The sequence below is a fragment of a genome, unplaced genomic scaffold (genome assembly GCF_019419815.1).
Source record: "Pyrus x bretschneideri cultivar Hongxiangsu unplaced genomic scaffold, Pyrus_bretschneideri_v1 Contig40, whole genome shotgun sequence".
Lineage (NCBI taxonomy): Eukaryota > Viridiplantae > Streptophyta > Magnoliopsida > Rosales > Rosaceae > Pyrus > Pyrus x bretschneideri.
In genome coordinates, this window is record NW_025999724.1 from 4,449,520 (window position 1) to 4,465,000 (window position 15,481).

The 15,481-nt window shown below is 37.0% G+C and overlaps 3 protein-coding genes across 6 annotated transcripts; 1 reads left to right on the plus strand and 2 right to left on the minus strand.

Annotated features, from left to right (window-relative positions):
- The first annotated feature begins 1,223 nt into the window (after positions 1 to 1,223).
- LOC125469037 (O-glucosyltransferase rumi homolog) lies at positions 1,224 to 5,983 on the plus strand. 4 transcript variants are annotated; one of them, XM_048565917.1, is made up of 7 exons: positions 1,224 to 1,432; positions 3,088 to 3,350; positions 3,902 to 4,458; positions 4,600 to 4,792; positions 4,940 to 5,004; positions 5,112 to 5,322; positions 5,478 to 5,983. In XM_048565917.1, the coding sequence occupies exons 2-7, from the start codon at positions 3,213 to 3,215 to the stop codon at positions 5,838 to 5,840; spliced, it is 1,527 nt and encodes a 508-aa protein (XP_048421874.1). In that variant the 5' UTR covers positions 1,224 to 1,432; positions 3,088 to 3,212; the 3' UTR covers positions 5,841 to 5,983. The 4 variants fall into 4 exon arrangements, with proteins under 4 accessions (XP_048421874.1, XP_048421876.1, XP_048421875.1 ...); XM_048565919.1 differs by having other exon boundaries at positions 3,142 to 3,350; XM_048565918.1 differs by having other exon boundaries at positions 3,156 to 3,350.
- Positions 5,984 to 6,689: 706 nt separating this feature from the next.
- LOC125469070 (uncharacterized mitochondrial protein AtMg00810-like) lies at positions 6,690 to 7,643 on the minus strand. The gene is made up of 2 exons (XM_048565965.1): positions 7,060 to 7,643; positions 6,690 to 6,918 (listed from the first exon to the last, which is right to left on the minus strand). Exons 1-2 carry the CDS (start codon positions 7,641 to 7,643, stop codon positions 6,690 to 6,692), a joined length of 813 nt encoding a protein of 270 aa, XP_048421922.1.
- Positions 7,644 to 12,901: 5,258 nt separating this feature from the next.
- LOC103932328 (LIM domain-containing protein PLIM2b) lies at positions 12,902 to 15,459 on the minus strand. Its single transcript, XM_048566178.1, has 6 exons — positions 15,163 to 15,459; positions 14,771 to 15,077; positions 14,318 to 14,411; positions 14,145 to 14,176; positions 13,836 to 13,925; positions 12,902 to 13,418 (listed from the first exon to the last, which is right to left on the minus strand). Exons 2-6 carry the CDS (start codon positions 14,903 to 14,905, stop codon positions 13,110 to 13,112), a joined length of 660 nt encoding a protein of 219 aa, XP_048422135.1. The 5' UTR covers positions 14,906 to 15,077; positions 15,163 to 15,459; the 3' UTR covers positions 12,902 to 13,109.
- Between the last annotated feature and the right edge of the window lie 22 nt (positions 15,460 to 15,481).

Genomic DNA, 15,481 nt, shown 5'->3' on the forward strand with positions numbered 1-15,481 from the left:
TAATGAAAATTTTCTATATTTATATACATTTTATTTTAGATTGGAAGTCGATTTCCTTTTGTTTTCTTTTTTTCTTTATCAAGTTGGGAGTATCATTGACTATGACCCTATGCAACTAGTTGTTGATTCGTTTTGAATAATCAACATTATTTCTTACAATGTCTTGGGCATACGAATAAATGAAAGAAAATGGTCATGATACAAGCTGAATAGTAGTAATACTAATTAGTAGACAACTTGTGCATGATGTTTGCTTATAACCAAGTGGCATGAAGGGACAAATGTGTAGCTTTCAAGCATGTGCATGATGTTTGCTTATAACCAAGTGGCATGAAGGGACAAATGTGTAGGTTTCATGTGTAGGTTTCATGCATGTGCATGATGTTTGCTTATAATCAAGTGGCATAAAGGGACAAATGTGTATGTTTCATGCATGACTTGGAATAGTATTAGTCGTTAGGAGATTTTGCATCAATTTGTTTTTTTTTTTAATATGTATATTCTATTTTAATGGGATTGCTCACCACCCCTAAATTGTGATAATGCCTTTATTTATCGTTGTTATGTGAGTTTATTAAATTTTAAGAATGTGTTTATCCACTACATACATTTTTATTTTAGTCGAGCGATATCATTAGTAAGTTAGACGTTAGATTGGTCATCGACAGAATTCGAACACACGTCGTCATGCAAGAGCACAACACTTTTTCAGCACTGTAGTAAAGGACCACTTGCCAACAAGTTGATTGGCCTGTGTGACTTTACTAATACTATTCCAAGTCATGCATGAAACATACACATTTGTCCCTTCATACCACTTGGTTATAAGCAAACATTATGCACAATGCTGCACCAAACACTTCACTAAATCAGTCCAGCTTAGTCTAATCTAAGCCAGTCTAGCTTAGTCCCTGAAGCTAGTCCAGTCCGAGTTAGTCCGGTGCAACAAACACACCCTTAAGGTGTGTTTGTTGTACCAAATTATTTCAGATTGGACTAGTTTTAAGGACTAAACTGGACTGGTTTGACTTTGACTAAGCTGAATAAAGATTGTAAAATGTTTGGTGTGGGACTAAACTATGGACTGAAATCTTTTAAGACCCAAGTTTTTTTTTTTTTTTTATCATTTTTAATTTACTTTTACCTTTAAAAAACAAAAAATTTATTGTAGTTATTTAATTTTTTTAAAAACCTAATTATGTTTCACATTTGCAAATCCTCAACCTTTATTAATCAGAAGAACATACGGCATTTTTTATTGCAAATCCTCTGCCTCTCCACTTCATCTTCGCCTCCTGCCTTTTCACTTCACCTGTTCCTCCTAACTGTTCACTTTCGCTCACAAAATCAATTGCAAATCTCAAAATCAAAACATAGAGCAGAAAGAGATTGAAGGAGGCGCATGCATCTGTGATTGGCTCAAAGGTGGAAGGTAAGGGTTGGATTTGGTCTGGGTTTTCTGGGTTTTTTTTGGTGCATGTGTGATTGAAGCAACCATGGTCGTCCCACTGCAGATTTTTTTGGATTTGTGAGTTTGTTTGCGTTTGAATTTTGGGATTTTCTGGGTTTGAAATTTTTTGCTTTTTTTTTTCCTTCGAATTTTGTGGGATCTGGGTTTGAAAAGGGTTGTGGGACACGATAAAGAAGCAGATGGGAGGAACGAAGTAGGGAGGGTGAAGCGAGCAGATTTGGCTTAGCAGTCTGGCCAATTTCAGGGAGCCTCATTAAGACCCTTCAACAAAGCTTTTAGTCCGACTTAGTCTAGGCAAGTCTCATTAAACATAGTCTCTGCGTGAAACAAACACGGGACTAAACTAAGGTGTAATCTGATCTAGTCTAAGAAAGTTTAATGAAGCCAAACAAACGGGCCATTAAAGTACGAACTACAAACCATGATGCACCAAATTAAGTGCCTAGTTAGTCGGATCACGTTTTTCCTTAATTAATCTTCATTTCAATTCACGCTGGAGAGCTTGCACAGTGATGGATAATTTGCATGGAAGCAACTGTTACTTGAATAAATAAATAAATAATAGAGGAAGCAAAGCATGCATGCATGCAATTCATCATATATACAGGAGAGTTAAAAACACACCCTTTCGGCCTTGATGCATGCATTCAACGTTGTTTCCCTGCAACTTCCACTTTAACCGTCGCTATATTTCACCCCTTTCTCCAATTTTACTCATCATCCTTTTAAATGATCAAGGATAACTTATGATTATATATAATCGATATCAATTACGTCAACAACTTTCTAAACTTTTTCTTCAGAGATTTTTTTTTTTTTTTTTTCATTTAAAAACCATATGTATCCCCTTTTGAACTACAAGACAATTATTATTATAATATTTCTATTCTCCTCTGTCAAAGTAAACGATGCAATTAGTTAATTTTCTACTCAATTAATAAACTTAATTACTGTAACATGTTTGATCTAATTGAGTAGTTTGTCATCTGTAATTGTCTGACCCCTTTTGTTTATTCAAGTATTTACTTAATAAACTTTATTACTGCAAATTGTCCCAGTACGTTACTGTAGCAGCGTACCTTAACCATCCACTGGGTTAAATAAGGACTTTTGAAATTTAGAGATATATATTTAGGATAAAAATTCTTAGATGTTTTAGGTCAATAATGAAAATTAGGCCATAACGGGGGAGGGTCCATTGTTAGGCCAAAGACCTTATAGTCTTTGGAGACTTCTTTTCAAAAAGAGTAAATTGTAGTAATGGTCCCTCAACTTTAATCAAATTAGAGCAATGGTCCTTCAACTAAAAATTCATTACCATTGGTCCCTCAACTTATCAAAATGTGTAGTTATAGTCATTTTCATCAATTTCACGTGATTACGGAGATGGTGGCATAAAACGTGAATTATGAAAGTAAGACACTGCACATTCCACGATAATGTAAACATACATGGTACGTGAAAAGTGGGTGTGTGTGTGTGTATAGTTTTCTTGCCAAACAATATAAGAGTTGTTATGGTGGCATAAAACCTATATGAGTTGTTATATGGGCTCTTGTTTGACTGGATGATCTAAATTGATAGTCTGACAATATAAACATTAAATATCTGATAAGATTGAGAAGAAGCTAGATACCAAGGCCAAGGACTTGTAATTGAAGTTCTCAAAGACTTGTCTGTATAGCATAGAAGTACAGGAGGCCTCCTCAAGGTGGCTTGGAAGATAGCTTGAAGCATAAACATGAAGAGGAACAATGGGAAGCATTTGTATGAGTTGTTGGATGGGCAGAAGAGAAGTGCAACAGCTTCTTTAATCTTCATCCTGTTGTTGCTGCTTTTGTGTGTTGCTGCGTTGTTATTTGCTGGCTGGATTGATACTGTAAGTTCAATGAACTCATAATGCTAGATTATACATAAAGTTTGAATAAAGGAATTCTAGTTTGTCACATACTGGGTATGTTTATCATCTTCTATATTTTGTTTCTTTAAATAAGACTATTTATAACAAAAATTATAAACTAAAGGAAAATAAATCTAAGGTATTTATCGACCACCTGACTTGAAGTGGATTCATATATTGCAGAGGTGGTCTGAAAATATAGTCTGAAAAATAATAACACTACCATACATAAAGGCTCAGTCGTTAGACGACTATTGTAATCTTACTCTCCTCTCACTTAGCACGAGTGGAAAAAACTAGGATTTCCGAAGTTTGATCATCGAAATACAATAATAGTGTCCTTCCTTGTCGTTCAGAACAATTAGAAAGAACCAACTCCAAACTCCAGATTGAGAGTTTAATCTTTTTACTTCTCTAATATTTAATTTTGTTTTTTGGTACCTTTGCATTTCACATAAAAGATTCTTTTGTATCAAAATTTCGCTTCATACTAACGTATAAAATATTTTCATCCTTTCTCTCTTTCTCAGAGAAAGTTTATATTTTCAGGTACTTACTCTAACGAGTCGATAACACCCACAAAAGAAACCCCAAAAAGAAAAGAATTCCCTCTGCAGTGTACCAAAGGAATTAATGTAAAGCAAACTTGTCCAAGAACCAACCCTACCACACACAACCCCACAAATCCTAACCGTCCATCAAACCTCACATGCCCGTCACACTTTAGATGGATCCATGAAGATCTACGACCATGGAAAGGGACGGGAATCACAAGGGACATGATAGAGCGGGCCCGAAAGACTGCGCATTTTAGGCTTGTGATCGTGGATGGAAAGGCCTACATAGAGAAGTATAGACAATCCATACAAACTAGGGACATGTTCACATTATGGGGCATTTTACAGCTTCTAAGGGTGTACCCTGGTAGATTGCCTGACTTGGAGCTCATGTTTGATTGTGATGATCGGCCTGTCGTCCGATCAAAGGACTTTCAGGGGCCTAATGTTGGCCCGCCACCGGTGTTTCGATATTGTGCAGATGAGGAGAGCTTGGACATTGTGTTTCCAGATTGGTCCTTTTGGGGCTGGTAAATATATCTTATGTCTTACTCTTATAAATATGTAGTGTTTTAGCATGTGAAGTGCTTTTTGTTTTTATTTCTTTGTTTATTTGAGGGAACCATATGTTACACATGGAATCTTGCAAACTCTTCTTTTAATTTTGGCAGGGCTGAGATCAACATAAAACCATGGAGAAGTTTATTGCCAAGCATAAAAGAAGGCAATAAAAGAACAAAGTGGAAGGACAGGATACCTTATGCTTACTGGAAAGGCAACCCTTATGTGGCTCCAACCAGAATGGACCTTCTCAAATGCAATGTCTCAGAAAAAAATGACTGGAATACACGCCTTTATATACAGGTAAATTTCTCTATATATACACAAATGTAACTTCCATATGTATTAGTTTTACTTTCTTTTATCCAAATTAATCTCAGAAACTGTTTACTTTGGTACAGATGATATGAGATAACGCTGCATATGTCTATTTGTTATTTTAATTTTCAGGATTGGGAGAAAGAATCTAAACAAGGGTACAAGCAATCTAACTTGGTAGACCAGTGCACACACAGGTAGTTTTCAATATCTTTTCATTTGAAATTCCATTTATTAACAACTTAAAACTTTCTTCCTTTTGCTGTGTTGTACTGATATATAGAGCTTAATTTGGTTTGCACAGGTATAAAATATATGTAGAAGGATGGGCATGGTCTGTAAGTGAAAAATACATCATGGCATGCGATTCTATGACGCTGTATGTAAAACCTCGTTACTACGATTTCTTTATGAGAGGCATGACGCCATTGCAGCATTATTGGCCTATTAGGGACAACAGCAAGTGCACTTCTCTTAAGTTCGCGGTGGAATGGGGCAATAATCACACAGACAAGGTTATATGTCTCTGTCTATGTCCTAGTAAAACTTCAAGCATACGATGAAATTATATGTATTTTTTGTGAAACAGTAGGACATGTTATGTTGCAGACTGTGAATTTGAACTGTAGGTGCATGAAATTAACATTTTGGTATCTCGTAAATATGGCAGGTGCAGGAAATTGGGGAGGCAGCTAGCAAATTCATACAAGAAGATCTAAAGATGGACCGTGTGTATGATTACATGTTTCATGTGCTAAATGAATATGCAAAGCTCTTGCAATTCAAACCGACTATACCTCCCAGTGCAGTGGAGCTATGCTCAGAAACAATGGCATGTGCTGCAAAGGGTACATGGAAGAACTTCATGGTGGAGTCCATGGTGAAGTATCCTAGTGATGAACTGCCATGCACTCTGCCTCCACCATACGATTCTCCGGCTCTTCGTAATTTTCTTGAGAGAAAGGCTAATTCAACTAAGCAAGTGGAAGCTTGGGAAGATGAATATTGGAAAAGTAGCAATAAAACGCAATAGAACCTTTTCCAATGTCTCCTGTTGTGCATTTTCTGTATTCCATAGGCTATGACTTGTAATTTTATGTCCTAGACTTAAATGAAGAGATTTGAACATAGGATTCCAAGTAACTTTGCTGATTAATATCCACTTAAAGTTTTATCCTTGATTTTGGCTAAACAACACTCCCCTTAACGTTGACGGGGAATTTTAAACACACCATAACAATATTTTCTTCAAGTCTCAAATACTAAAAATCACAAACCTAGGTTTACACCAAATACCTTGCCACTTAGTGTTAGGATATACATAGTTGAGATATTTTGTATGCCTTGTATTGAGTGACATGTGTCATTAGGAGATTGGTTGTATTATGTCCTAAGGTGGTTACACTGAGTGTATTTATATTGTAAGTCAAGGCATTGTAATTATTAAGTGGTGAAATGAAAAGATTGTTCTCCAAGATTCTCTCTCTTTCTCTTTGAGCTTTTTCCCTCTCTTCTTCTAAGTTCTTACAGTTGACATGGTATCATCGCCAATCAAAGTCTTACGCCATTTATTGCAATCTTACTGCTTCTGCTCATAGTGCTTGTCGGTGATTGTTCTTGGTGTTGTTTTTATAGAACTTAAGATCGTAGGTTTTCACTTTGTTTGCATACCCATTAAACTGTGGGTTGCCTGTATTTATAGCTTCAACATGATTACAACTGAGGGTTTGAAAACCCTATTTACAAGGAGATTAAAAATTCAAAAGATATATAACAGAAAGCTACAGATTACAAATATTGAAAAGATACATCCTATAAACAAGGAAGCCTAATCAGTGAGGAGTTCAAACATAAACAAACTCTTGGAAGTACGTTGGACTCCTCAAAGCACGGTGGAATTATCCTGAGGTTGACTTCGTCTAACAGTCCGCAAGCTAACAGGTTGTGAAACAACTAGAAGCTTGGAAACAAGGAATTTAAATCTTGACAAAGATAGACCTTCAGTGAAAATTTCAGTGAGCTGGTCCTGAGAACAAACATATTGTACCAAGAGTTGACCACGAAAAACTTTCTCACGAACATAATGATAGTCCACTTCCAAATGTTTGGTTCTGGAATGAAAAACGGGATTGGAGGCAAGAGCAATCGAAGCAACATTGTCACACCAGATTATTGGTTGAACCAGATGCAAATGGAGATCTCTATATAATGACTGTAACCAAGATAACTCAGCTGCAGTATAAGCTAATTACTGGTACTCCACCTCGGCACTCGATTTGGAGCCGGTCTTCTGCTTTTTTGAACTCCAGGAAACAAGCTTTGAACCCAAATAAATACAAAAACCACCGGTAGAATGACGAGTATCTAGGTTACCAGCATAATCTGCATCAAAATGGGCTGTTAACTTTGCATCTCCTGGTTTATACAGTAAGCCATGATTAAACGTAGCTTTCAAGTAACGAAGTATTCGTTTGACCGCTGCCCAATGTGTGTTCTTCGGTGAGTGCATAAACTGGCACACCTGATTTACAGCGTACAACAAATCAAGCCGAGTTATCGTGAGATAATGTAGAGCACCAACAACACTACGATACATTTCTGGATTTTCATGTGGATCACCATCATAGGCACTTAATTTCTGACCAGTCACCACCGGAGTAGAAATAGGTTTGGCTTCTGTGAACTTAGTTCTCGTGAGTAAGTCTAAGGCATACTTAGACTGACTGAGATGCATGGAATCACCATTATATTTGACCTCAATACCCAGGAAATAATTCAATGGCCCCAAGTCCTTCATGGAAAATAAACTGCCAAGTTTCTTTATCAAATGCGCCATTTAAGTAGAACTAGTTCCTGTAATTAGAATGTCATCTATATAGATTAACAGAATAGGATATAAACCCCTTTTATTGAAGACAAAAAAATTGTAATCACATGTAGATTCTTCAAAGCCCAGTTGAAGTAAGAAGTCTGAAAAGCGTTGAAACCAAGCCATAGGCACTTGTTTTAAACCATAAATAGAACGTTGCAACTTACAGACATGATTTGGAAACTGCTGATCAATCAAACCCGATGGTTGACGCATGAAAACATGTTCAGTTAAATAGCCGTGTAGAAACGCATTTTGAACGTCGAGTTGGCACATAACCCACTTCTTGGACACGGCATAACTCATAACAAGTCGAGTCGTGTTGTGCTTAACCACAGGGCTGAAAATCTCATTATAATCCACGCCAGCTTTTTGGTGAATTTCATTGGCTACTAAACGAGTTTTGTGACGCTCTTAGTACCATCTGCTTTTCGTTTAAACTTGAACACACATTTGTTTGGGAGCATGTTCATGTTAGGATGATATGGAACTAAACTCCAGTTCCTACATCGTTGTAGAGCATTGAACTCCTGCACCATAGCATATCGCCACTCCTCATGCTTCATTGCCTGACTGTAACAGGTAAGTTCAACAAAAACTGAATCAAATGCAACATGCATAGCATACTTGGGATTAGGTTTGATGACCCCTGACTTGAAACGTGTAGTCATTGAATGACTTGTACCACGAGGCTCATTAATATGCACAGGTTGTGAATCCAATAATACTTGCTCATTTGATGGTAGGGAGGGTCCTAAGGGCAGCCTAGGTTCGACAGGTGAAAAAGATGTAGGTGAGTTAACAATTGAAGGGTTTATATTTGGCACGGTGGTAGCATCAGGATGGGAGTCTGAAGATGGTGCGGAATTAGTGGTAGGAGAAATTTGTGGGATAGGAAGAGGATTAGTTTGACTAGGACTAGACAAAACAAGCATCGTAGAAGTACTCGGTGATGGGAACGTAAATAATAATTGGGACAAGTGATTGTTACCTGGTGCATCAACACTTTTAGAAGAAGATGTGAGTCCCTTAAAAGAGAAGAAATCCTTATCGAACAGGACATGGAGAGACAAATAAACTCGTCTCGTGGACAGATCGAAGCATTTGTATCCTTGATGATTTAGGGAATATCCGAGAAAAACACATGGTTTAGATTTTTGTTGCAATTTATTTTGATTGTATGGTGTTAACCAGGGAAAACAACGACAACCAAAGACTTTCAACATGTCATAATTTGGTTTCCTATGAAACATTTTCTCAAATGGTGATGTGTTTGATAGAACACGCGTTGGCAAGCGATTGATTAATTATGTAGCAGTTAAACATGCATCAAACCAAATTTTTTTTGGCATGGAAGACTGAGAAAGCATGACAATTGCAGTTTCAACAATGTGGCTATGTTTGTGTTCGGCCAAACAACACACAACACATAATAACGAAAACTTTCATTAGAAATAACTGGAGAACACCACACATCAAAGTGTAAAAGTTGCAAAGGAAATTGAGACATAGACTCGGAAATATTGAAAGGTAACCTAGTACTTTTACCTAGAGGACATGACTCACAAAAGGTTACATATCAAGTACCATGAATAGGTACCATTTTATTTGTAACTAAAAATTTTATTATTGGTTTGGCGGGGTGGCCAAGATGAGCATGCCACTTTTGAGCCGAGACCCTTACTCCCACAAATGCAAATACAGAATGATTGAGGTGTCCACTGCCATCTGGAAATGGGTACAACCCATTCTCACATCTCCCTCAGAAAAACGTCTTCTGTGTCTTGAGGTCCTTGACAAGGAAAAAATGTGGAAAAATTAGTAAGTAACAATCATTATCTAGGGTAAACCTATGGGCAGAAAGAATATTAGTGGATGCATTAGGACAGTGAAAGACATCTCTTAAAACAAAAGAGCAAGCATTAGTTTGAAGTTGATTTGAACCATAGTGTGCAATAGAGATACCAATATTATTACCTACACCTCCCACACCTTCATTACCATTATATTCTTTGGGGTTGTCCAAATTTTAAAGATCTGGGGTAATGTGTGCATTGGCACCTGTGTCGAGGAGCGAAGATCAATTATGTTGTTTGTTAAGGGTGATAGGTGATGACGTCATTGCTGAAAGACGTTTGGTTGGTATTCTGCCTTCAAATGCAGTATTCATGCGTTGATAGCAGTCAAGTGCAGGATGACCTAGTTTGCCACAAATTTGACAGACAATTCTTTCTCCACAAGAAACAAACCTGTCTCCATTACCTTGGTTGTTCTGCGGATGATTGGTGTTGCGAAGGTTGTTCCCTCTTGGAAGTGCACCACGGTTTGAGGGGTTGCCTCGTCCTCCACCACGAAACCACCACCACGTCCTCGTGAGGCCACAAAGGCATTGGCAGTAGCGCCTTCAGCCAAAGGGACATTGTGTTCTACCAATCTCCGTTCCATAGTCAGCAACATGGATTCAAGAGTTAGATATATGATAGGAGTGTCACGAGCTTGTGCAACACTCACAATCATCTCGAACGCTAGCCCAAGATTATTCAACACAATCTGAACCAGTTCTTCATCACTCACAGGTTGCCCAGCAAGGGCAAGGTTGTCAGCTATTGCATTCATTCAATCCAGGTAATCCGCCACAGATAGATCACTTTTTTTTGTCTGCAACAATGTATTTCTCAGAAACAAAATTCGATTTTGAGATATGGATGCATACCTTTGCTCAAGAGCTTCCCAGATAGCTCGAGCAGTTCTTTTGCTTGCTACCACATACAAGACAGAAGTAGTGAGAGATCCATTAATCCAGTTGAGGATCATTTGATCCTGCTGCACCCAAGTTGTATACGTAGGATTCACAGTGGCTGAACCATCAACATGTTTTGCAAGGCATAGCAACGTGCCATTAACGTAGCCCATCAGATCCTGACTTTTCATAATAAGGAGAATTTGTGCCAACCACAGTGGGTAGTTGGTTCTATCTAATTTGATGGTGACAATAGTGGAGAAGGGTTGGAAGGTGGTGTTTTGGGGGTTGGGTTAACAACAGGAACAACTGGAACAAATGGAACATTGTTTTTAACCATGGAAGCGATGTTGGGAATAATGACAAGACTAGGATCTTTGTCGTTAGACAAAAAAGGCTCTAAAGACCATATAGAACTTAAGATCGTAGGTTTTCACTTTGTTTGCATACCCATTAAACTGTGGATTGCCTGTATTTATAGCTTCAACATGATTACAACTGAGGGTTTGAAAACCCTATTTACAAGGAGATTCAAAATTCAAAAGATACATAACAGAAAGCTACATATTACAAATATTGAAAAGATACATCTTATAAACAAGGAAGCCTAATCAGTGAGGAGTTCAAACATAAACAAACTCTTGGAAGTACGCTGGACTCCTCAAAGCACGGTGGAATTATCTTGAGGTTGACTTCGTCTAACAGTTTCTTCGTTAATTAGTTCTTGCCATTGTTTGGAGCTTCTTCTCCGATCTTGCAAGTCAGTGATTTCATCGAAAGTTTTAAGTTAGTGCTCTCGTCAGTGTTCGTCGGTGATTTTTCCAGATTTCTTGGTCGCTATTTGTCGATTGCTCGTCATGCATACAGAGGTGATATCTTTCCCTCTTTGTTACTATAGATCTTTCCCTCTTTGTTACTATATATCTTTCCCAGACAAAGTCAATCAAACTCCATAGATATTAGATGTATAACGACTTAACTCTCGATTGAATGATACACCAGATTCTATATGGATCTATGCAGGGGAGGATTTATTGTATCCGGTATTGTTCTCGTAACATTCTGATTCACTAATACAATGCTATATGTAAGTCATTTTTTCACAGAACGCTGCAATAAAAGACTGAACTTAATAGTGACAATGAACCTGGTCCATATAGTTATATTCCTCCAAGTGACATATTGTTTTCTTTGTCTGGGATGCAACGTTGACTGCACCCGTTACACCTTTTCTTACTTAAATGGGGATCAGCTTCCATTCTAGTTAATGGTTCTAACATTAGGGGGAGTTTGTGTTGCTTCTCTTCATGAAGTGTGTGCTTCCCTTTTTCTTTCCTACAAAGAGGGAAGAAGAATTGCGGTTTCCTCATTATTGTTAACTTTTATTAGAAAACCTTTTGGCTAAAAGCAATTCTGAAACTTTGGCAAAATAGTGTAACAATAAAGAAAGTCGAACATATAAAATGAGAGAATTTATTTGGATATAGCTAGTTTTAACAGAATTCAATGAACTTAAAGATAGCAACCATAATATACATCATCCATTCGTTAGATCAAAGGCAGTTGTGGGTAGGGAGCGAAGCGTTCAATCGCACCTGGCCTCAAAATATAAGGGCTCCCAAATAAATTTCTATTTAATATAATATTATTACATCAAATTTTATGAAAGTTGATCTCGTGCTTCAAGAAAACTGTGAAGTGCATATGACATATATATTAGGTTTTTGTTACGTTGGAAAAGGTTGAATTCAATAGATAATAATAAATTTAAAGATTGTTGTAATCGTTTTCAAAATTTTCTCAAGAAATGTGATTTTTTTTTTTTTTAATGTTGACAAGAATGCATTATTTGTAGAGTTGAAGTTTTTCCGAGAGCATTTGCCGAAAGAAATGAAGATATTCATTGACATGTTGGACTACTTGAGAGGATTGTTGTTTCCAACTGCAAGGATTGCATACAAAATTTTGTTGATGTATTTGTTACTTTTGCAGCAAAGAATGCACGAAGAACTATCTCTAAGTTAAACTTCAATTCGGGACTTTTTGAAGCTTTTGTTCATTTGGTTTCTTAATATTGAACTGATTGCTAACTATTAAGTAATATGATTATTTTTGTAGCTTTCTTTACATTATATGATATTTGGAAACTGATAATTAGCCTGATTTTTAAAGTTTGTTTCAGTTTTAGTTAGTGCTTTTTAGCATCAATGCATTGTTCAAACTTTTTTTTTTAAGATTGTCATAAGAAGGCCCCATTATGAATTTCACACAAGATCCTGAAATCGTTAGATAGTTGTCACATAATGTCATTAGTTGCAAAAGAGAATCTCTCGCGCTTTTGGCCTAGTCAAAAAACTAAGCAGAAAAGTGAATATAGGAGCACTTCTCTGAATCCCCAAATTCTTAACAATCGTGAACTGAATGAACATAATTTATTTGAATTGTTACAAATGTTAAGTTTCCCAAATTAATTTCTCAAGAAAATGGAAAAAAAAAATTGGATACATTTAATATCCATGTGATTTTGTTTAAAACAAGCAACCAAAATCAGCTTACAGTCTGAAAGTAATATGTGAACAAATTATACATATATTTGAACAAGATGAGGAGGGTTTTTCAGCCAAAAGAACAAAAATGAAGTTTTCAAGTTACTCTGAAAAGCAAGAGGAAGAGATGTGGCACAAAAAGCATTTTTAAGACTCCTCAGGTGGCTGGTCAGTCTGGTCCTTAGATTCTGATTCTGGTTCTGGTTGCGCCTCCTTGGAGGCGGCCTCAGCAGCGGCAGCTGCTTCGTCAGTTGCTTCAGCAGATGTGGCATTTTTCCTATTTGCAGCAGCCTGGAGAACATGGCTGTAGTTCCCTTTCTCCAGGAAGAGCTGAGAAAAATGGTGCTTGCAGTAAAGGACTCCATCAAGAGCCGCATAGGATGAATGTGTAAGGGGACAGCCCCCATGAGCACACCTGAAGCATGACTTGTGGTAACTTTCTCCCTCCAATGTCACCTGTTTAAATTACAATATCACAAAACAATTACTTATTCGTCTCACATGTGAGTACAAACTTTCATTTCATGATTTCAATGAGTTCCGTTTGCGTTTGTGTCAAACTCTGATTTATAGATAAAAATAAATGATTCCTCGTATGTAAGGAGTCAAGTAGCGTTTGTTAGTAATTACTATATCTATGCAGCCAACATGTTATAAACATGGGAACTGCTTATATGCGTTTTTGGCAAATGTTGCATTTTTCAATGGCTCATTGAAATCAAATTGGATAGAGCAGTGTGCTCCACCCTCTGCACCATAGATTGAATCCCCCTCCCCGTAGTTTATATGAATTCAATATAATAAAACTATCGCTTGTTAAGGAAATAAAAGGCTCGTTGAAATCAAATTTATCTCCTTAATTATATAACTTACCTTCTCCAGTGGATAGACTGTCTTTGAGCAAGTTGCACACTTGTCTTGGGTTCCACAGAACATGGAAGAGAGCTTGCTGGGGGCCCTATTCTGTATAACATCATACAGTTCATATGTCATGTTACTGCAATTTTAAGAGCAAATTATATGATACAAATTTATATAGAGTTTTGATCACTTGGTCCCTGACTCCCTATTGATCAAGAAAATCCGTCGGCATCAATCATTCGATCAAAATCCAATGGTTAGTGTATCCGAAATGTAAAATCCGAACTTAGACCAAGTTTGGATGTGACAATGTATACATACCAGTTGTTCGCCCTGCTTCTCGGCAGATTTTGCTGCAAAAAAAAATTCATCAGAAAACAACATACTGTTAGCAAACAGAGGGAAAACAAAAGAAGTAGTTATTCAATGATGCAGATTATTTTTTAAAAAATAGAATAATTAAAGATATGAAGAGAAAAAAAAAAAAAACTCACCGAAATTTTTGCCGAAATTCCCAGATTCCTTGAAAAGCTGCTCGAAATGAGGTTTGCAGTAGAGGACTCCATCCATGGAGGAATAGGTGCTCATCTGTCAAAATTATATACATAATTCTTGATCCTTTTCATATTTGGAAATATTTAACCAAGATTTATGATCTTTCAAATAAATGAAGGCTTAATTATAGTTATCAAATTAACTTTGCAATTGTTCATGACTCTTAGGTATTGAAAGTTACGTTAAGTCCATCTTTCTTTGTTAGGTCTAACTTCTGAGTCATAACATGTTATACTCAACTTAAAACGACGCATGCATGAGCGATTTTCAACCATTGATGTGAGTTTTACAAATCAATCAATTGTTGAGAATCGTCCCCAAAACCGGAGAAAGCCTACACGCATCTGTTGCAAACCTAAACAAAGTTAAAAGGTGAAAAGCGATGTATATACCGAGAGAAATCCCTTGCAGTGGCTGCATTTGAAGCAGGATTTATGATAAGGTACTCCTTCAAGGGACAACATTTCGGTAACATAAACAGTCTTATCACAGGCGCTGCATTTATCCAGAGTTCCTGTAAACGCCATTGTCTTCCTTATTCAAACAGATCGAAACAAAAAACCCGAAAAGGTATGCAGTCTTTGTCTTCAACTCAGGTGCCTGAGAAATCCGAGGCAAGTTCAACAAGGGGAAGCACCGTGCTTGCTACCGGTACCTCAGACAAATCTGAAAAGGGACTGAGCAAAGTCTCTGATTTGTCTGAACAAAACCTAATTTATATCAGATTATAATGGATTTCGTAACGCTGCTAAATGGAGGACAAGTGAAGGGAGTAATTTATTACCCTAATTGTGGAAGTCATCCGACTGGATTGGAGTAAAACAAGGTTGGTGATCTGACCTTTTCGATGACAAAATGATAGCCAAATGTTTAGCTTCCTGGTTGTTGGTAGTTAAGTTGGTTAAAGATAGTATGTTTCTTTATTGTCCAATGCAGGAAATTGCAAATTTGTAAGGGCCAACCATCTGATTAGCAATGCCAAAAGATAGTGTTCAAGCAATTAGGTGGCCCTGGCCATAAGATAAATAAAAGTGAGTGAATGATAATTTTAGCTGGAAATATGGGTTATTTTAAAAAATCCCACTTGCTATTGTAAATTATAT

What these genes read in the sequence shown, in the direction of transcription:
- LOC125469037 (XM_048565916.1), top strand. Translation starts at nt 3,213, where the DNA reads ATGAAGAGGAACAATGGGAAGCATTTGTATGAGTTGTTGGATGGGCAG. An exon ending in ATACACGCCTTTATATACAG is followed by an intron (nt 4,793 to 4,939) that starts GTAAATTTCTCT and finishes TTTAATTTTCAG; the next exon opens with GATTGGGAGAAAGAATCTAA. An exon ending in GTAGACCAGTGCACACACAG is followed by an intron (nt 5,005 to 5,111) that starts GTAGTTTTCAAT and finishes TGGTTTGCACAG; the next exon opens with GTATAAAATATATGTAGAAG.
- LOC125469070 (XM_048565965.1), bottom strand. Translation starts at nt 7,643, where the DNA reads ATGGCGCATTTGATAAAGAAACTTGGCAGTTTATTTTCCATGAAGGAC. An exon ending in AGTGCCGAGGTGGAGTACCA is followed by an intron (nt 6,919 to 7,059) that starts GTAATTAGCTTA and finishes TTTTCATTCCAG; the next exon opens with AACCAAACATTTGGAAGTGG.
- LOC103932328 (XM_048566178.1), bottom strand. Translation starts at nt 14,905, where the DNA reads ATGGCGTTTACAGGAACTCTGGATAAATGCAGCGCCTGTGATAAGACT. An exon ending in ACTGCAAGGGATTTCTCTCG is followed by an intron (nt 14,412 to 14,770) that starts GTATATACATCG and finishes TAATTTTGACAG; the next exon opens with ATGAGCACCTATTCCTCCAT. An exon ending in CAGTCTATCCACTGGAGAAG is followed by an intron (nt 13,419 to 13,835) that starts GTAAGTTATATA and finishes TAATTTAAACAG; the next exon opens with GTGACATTGGAGGGAGAAAG.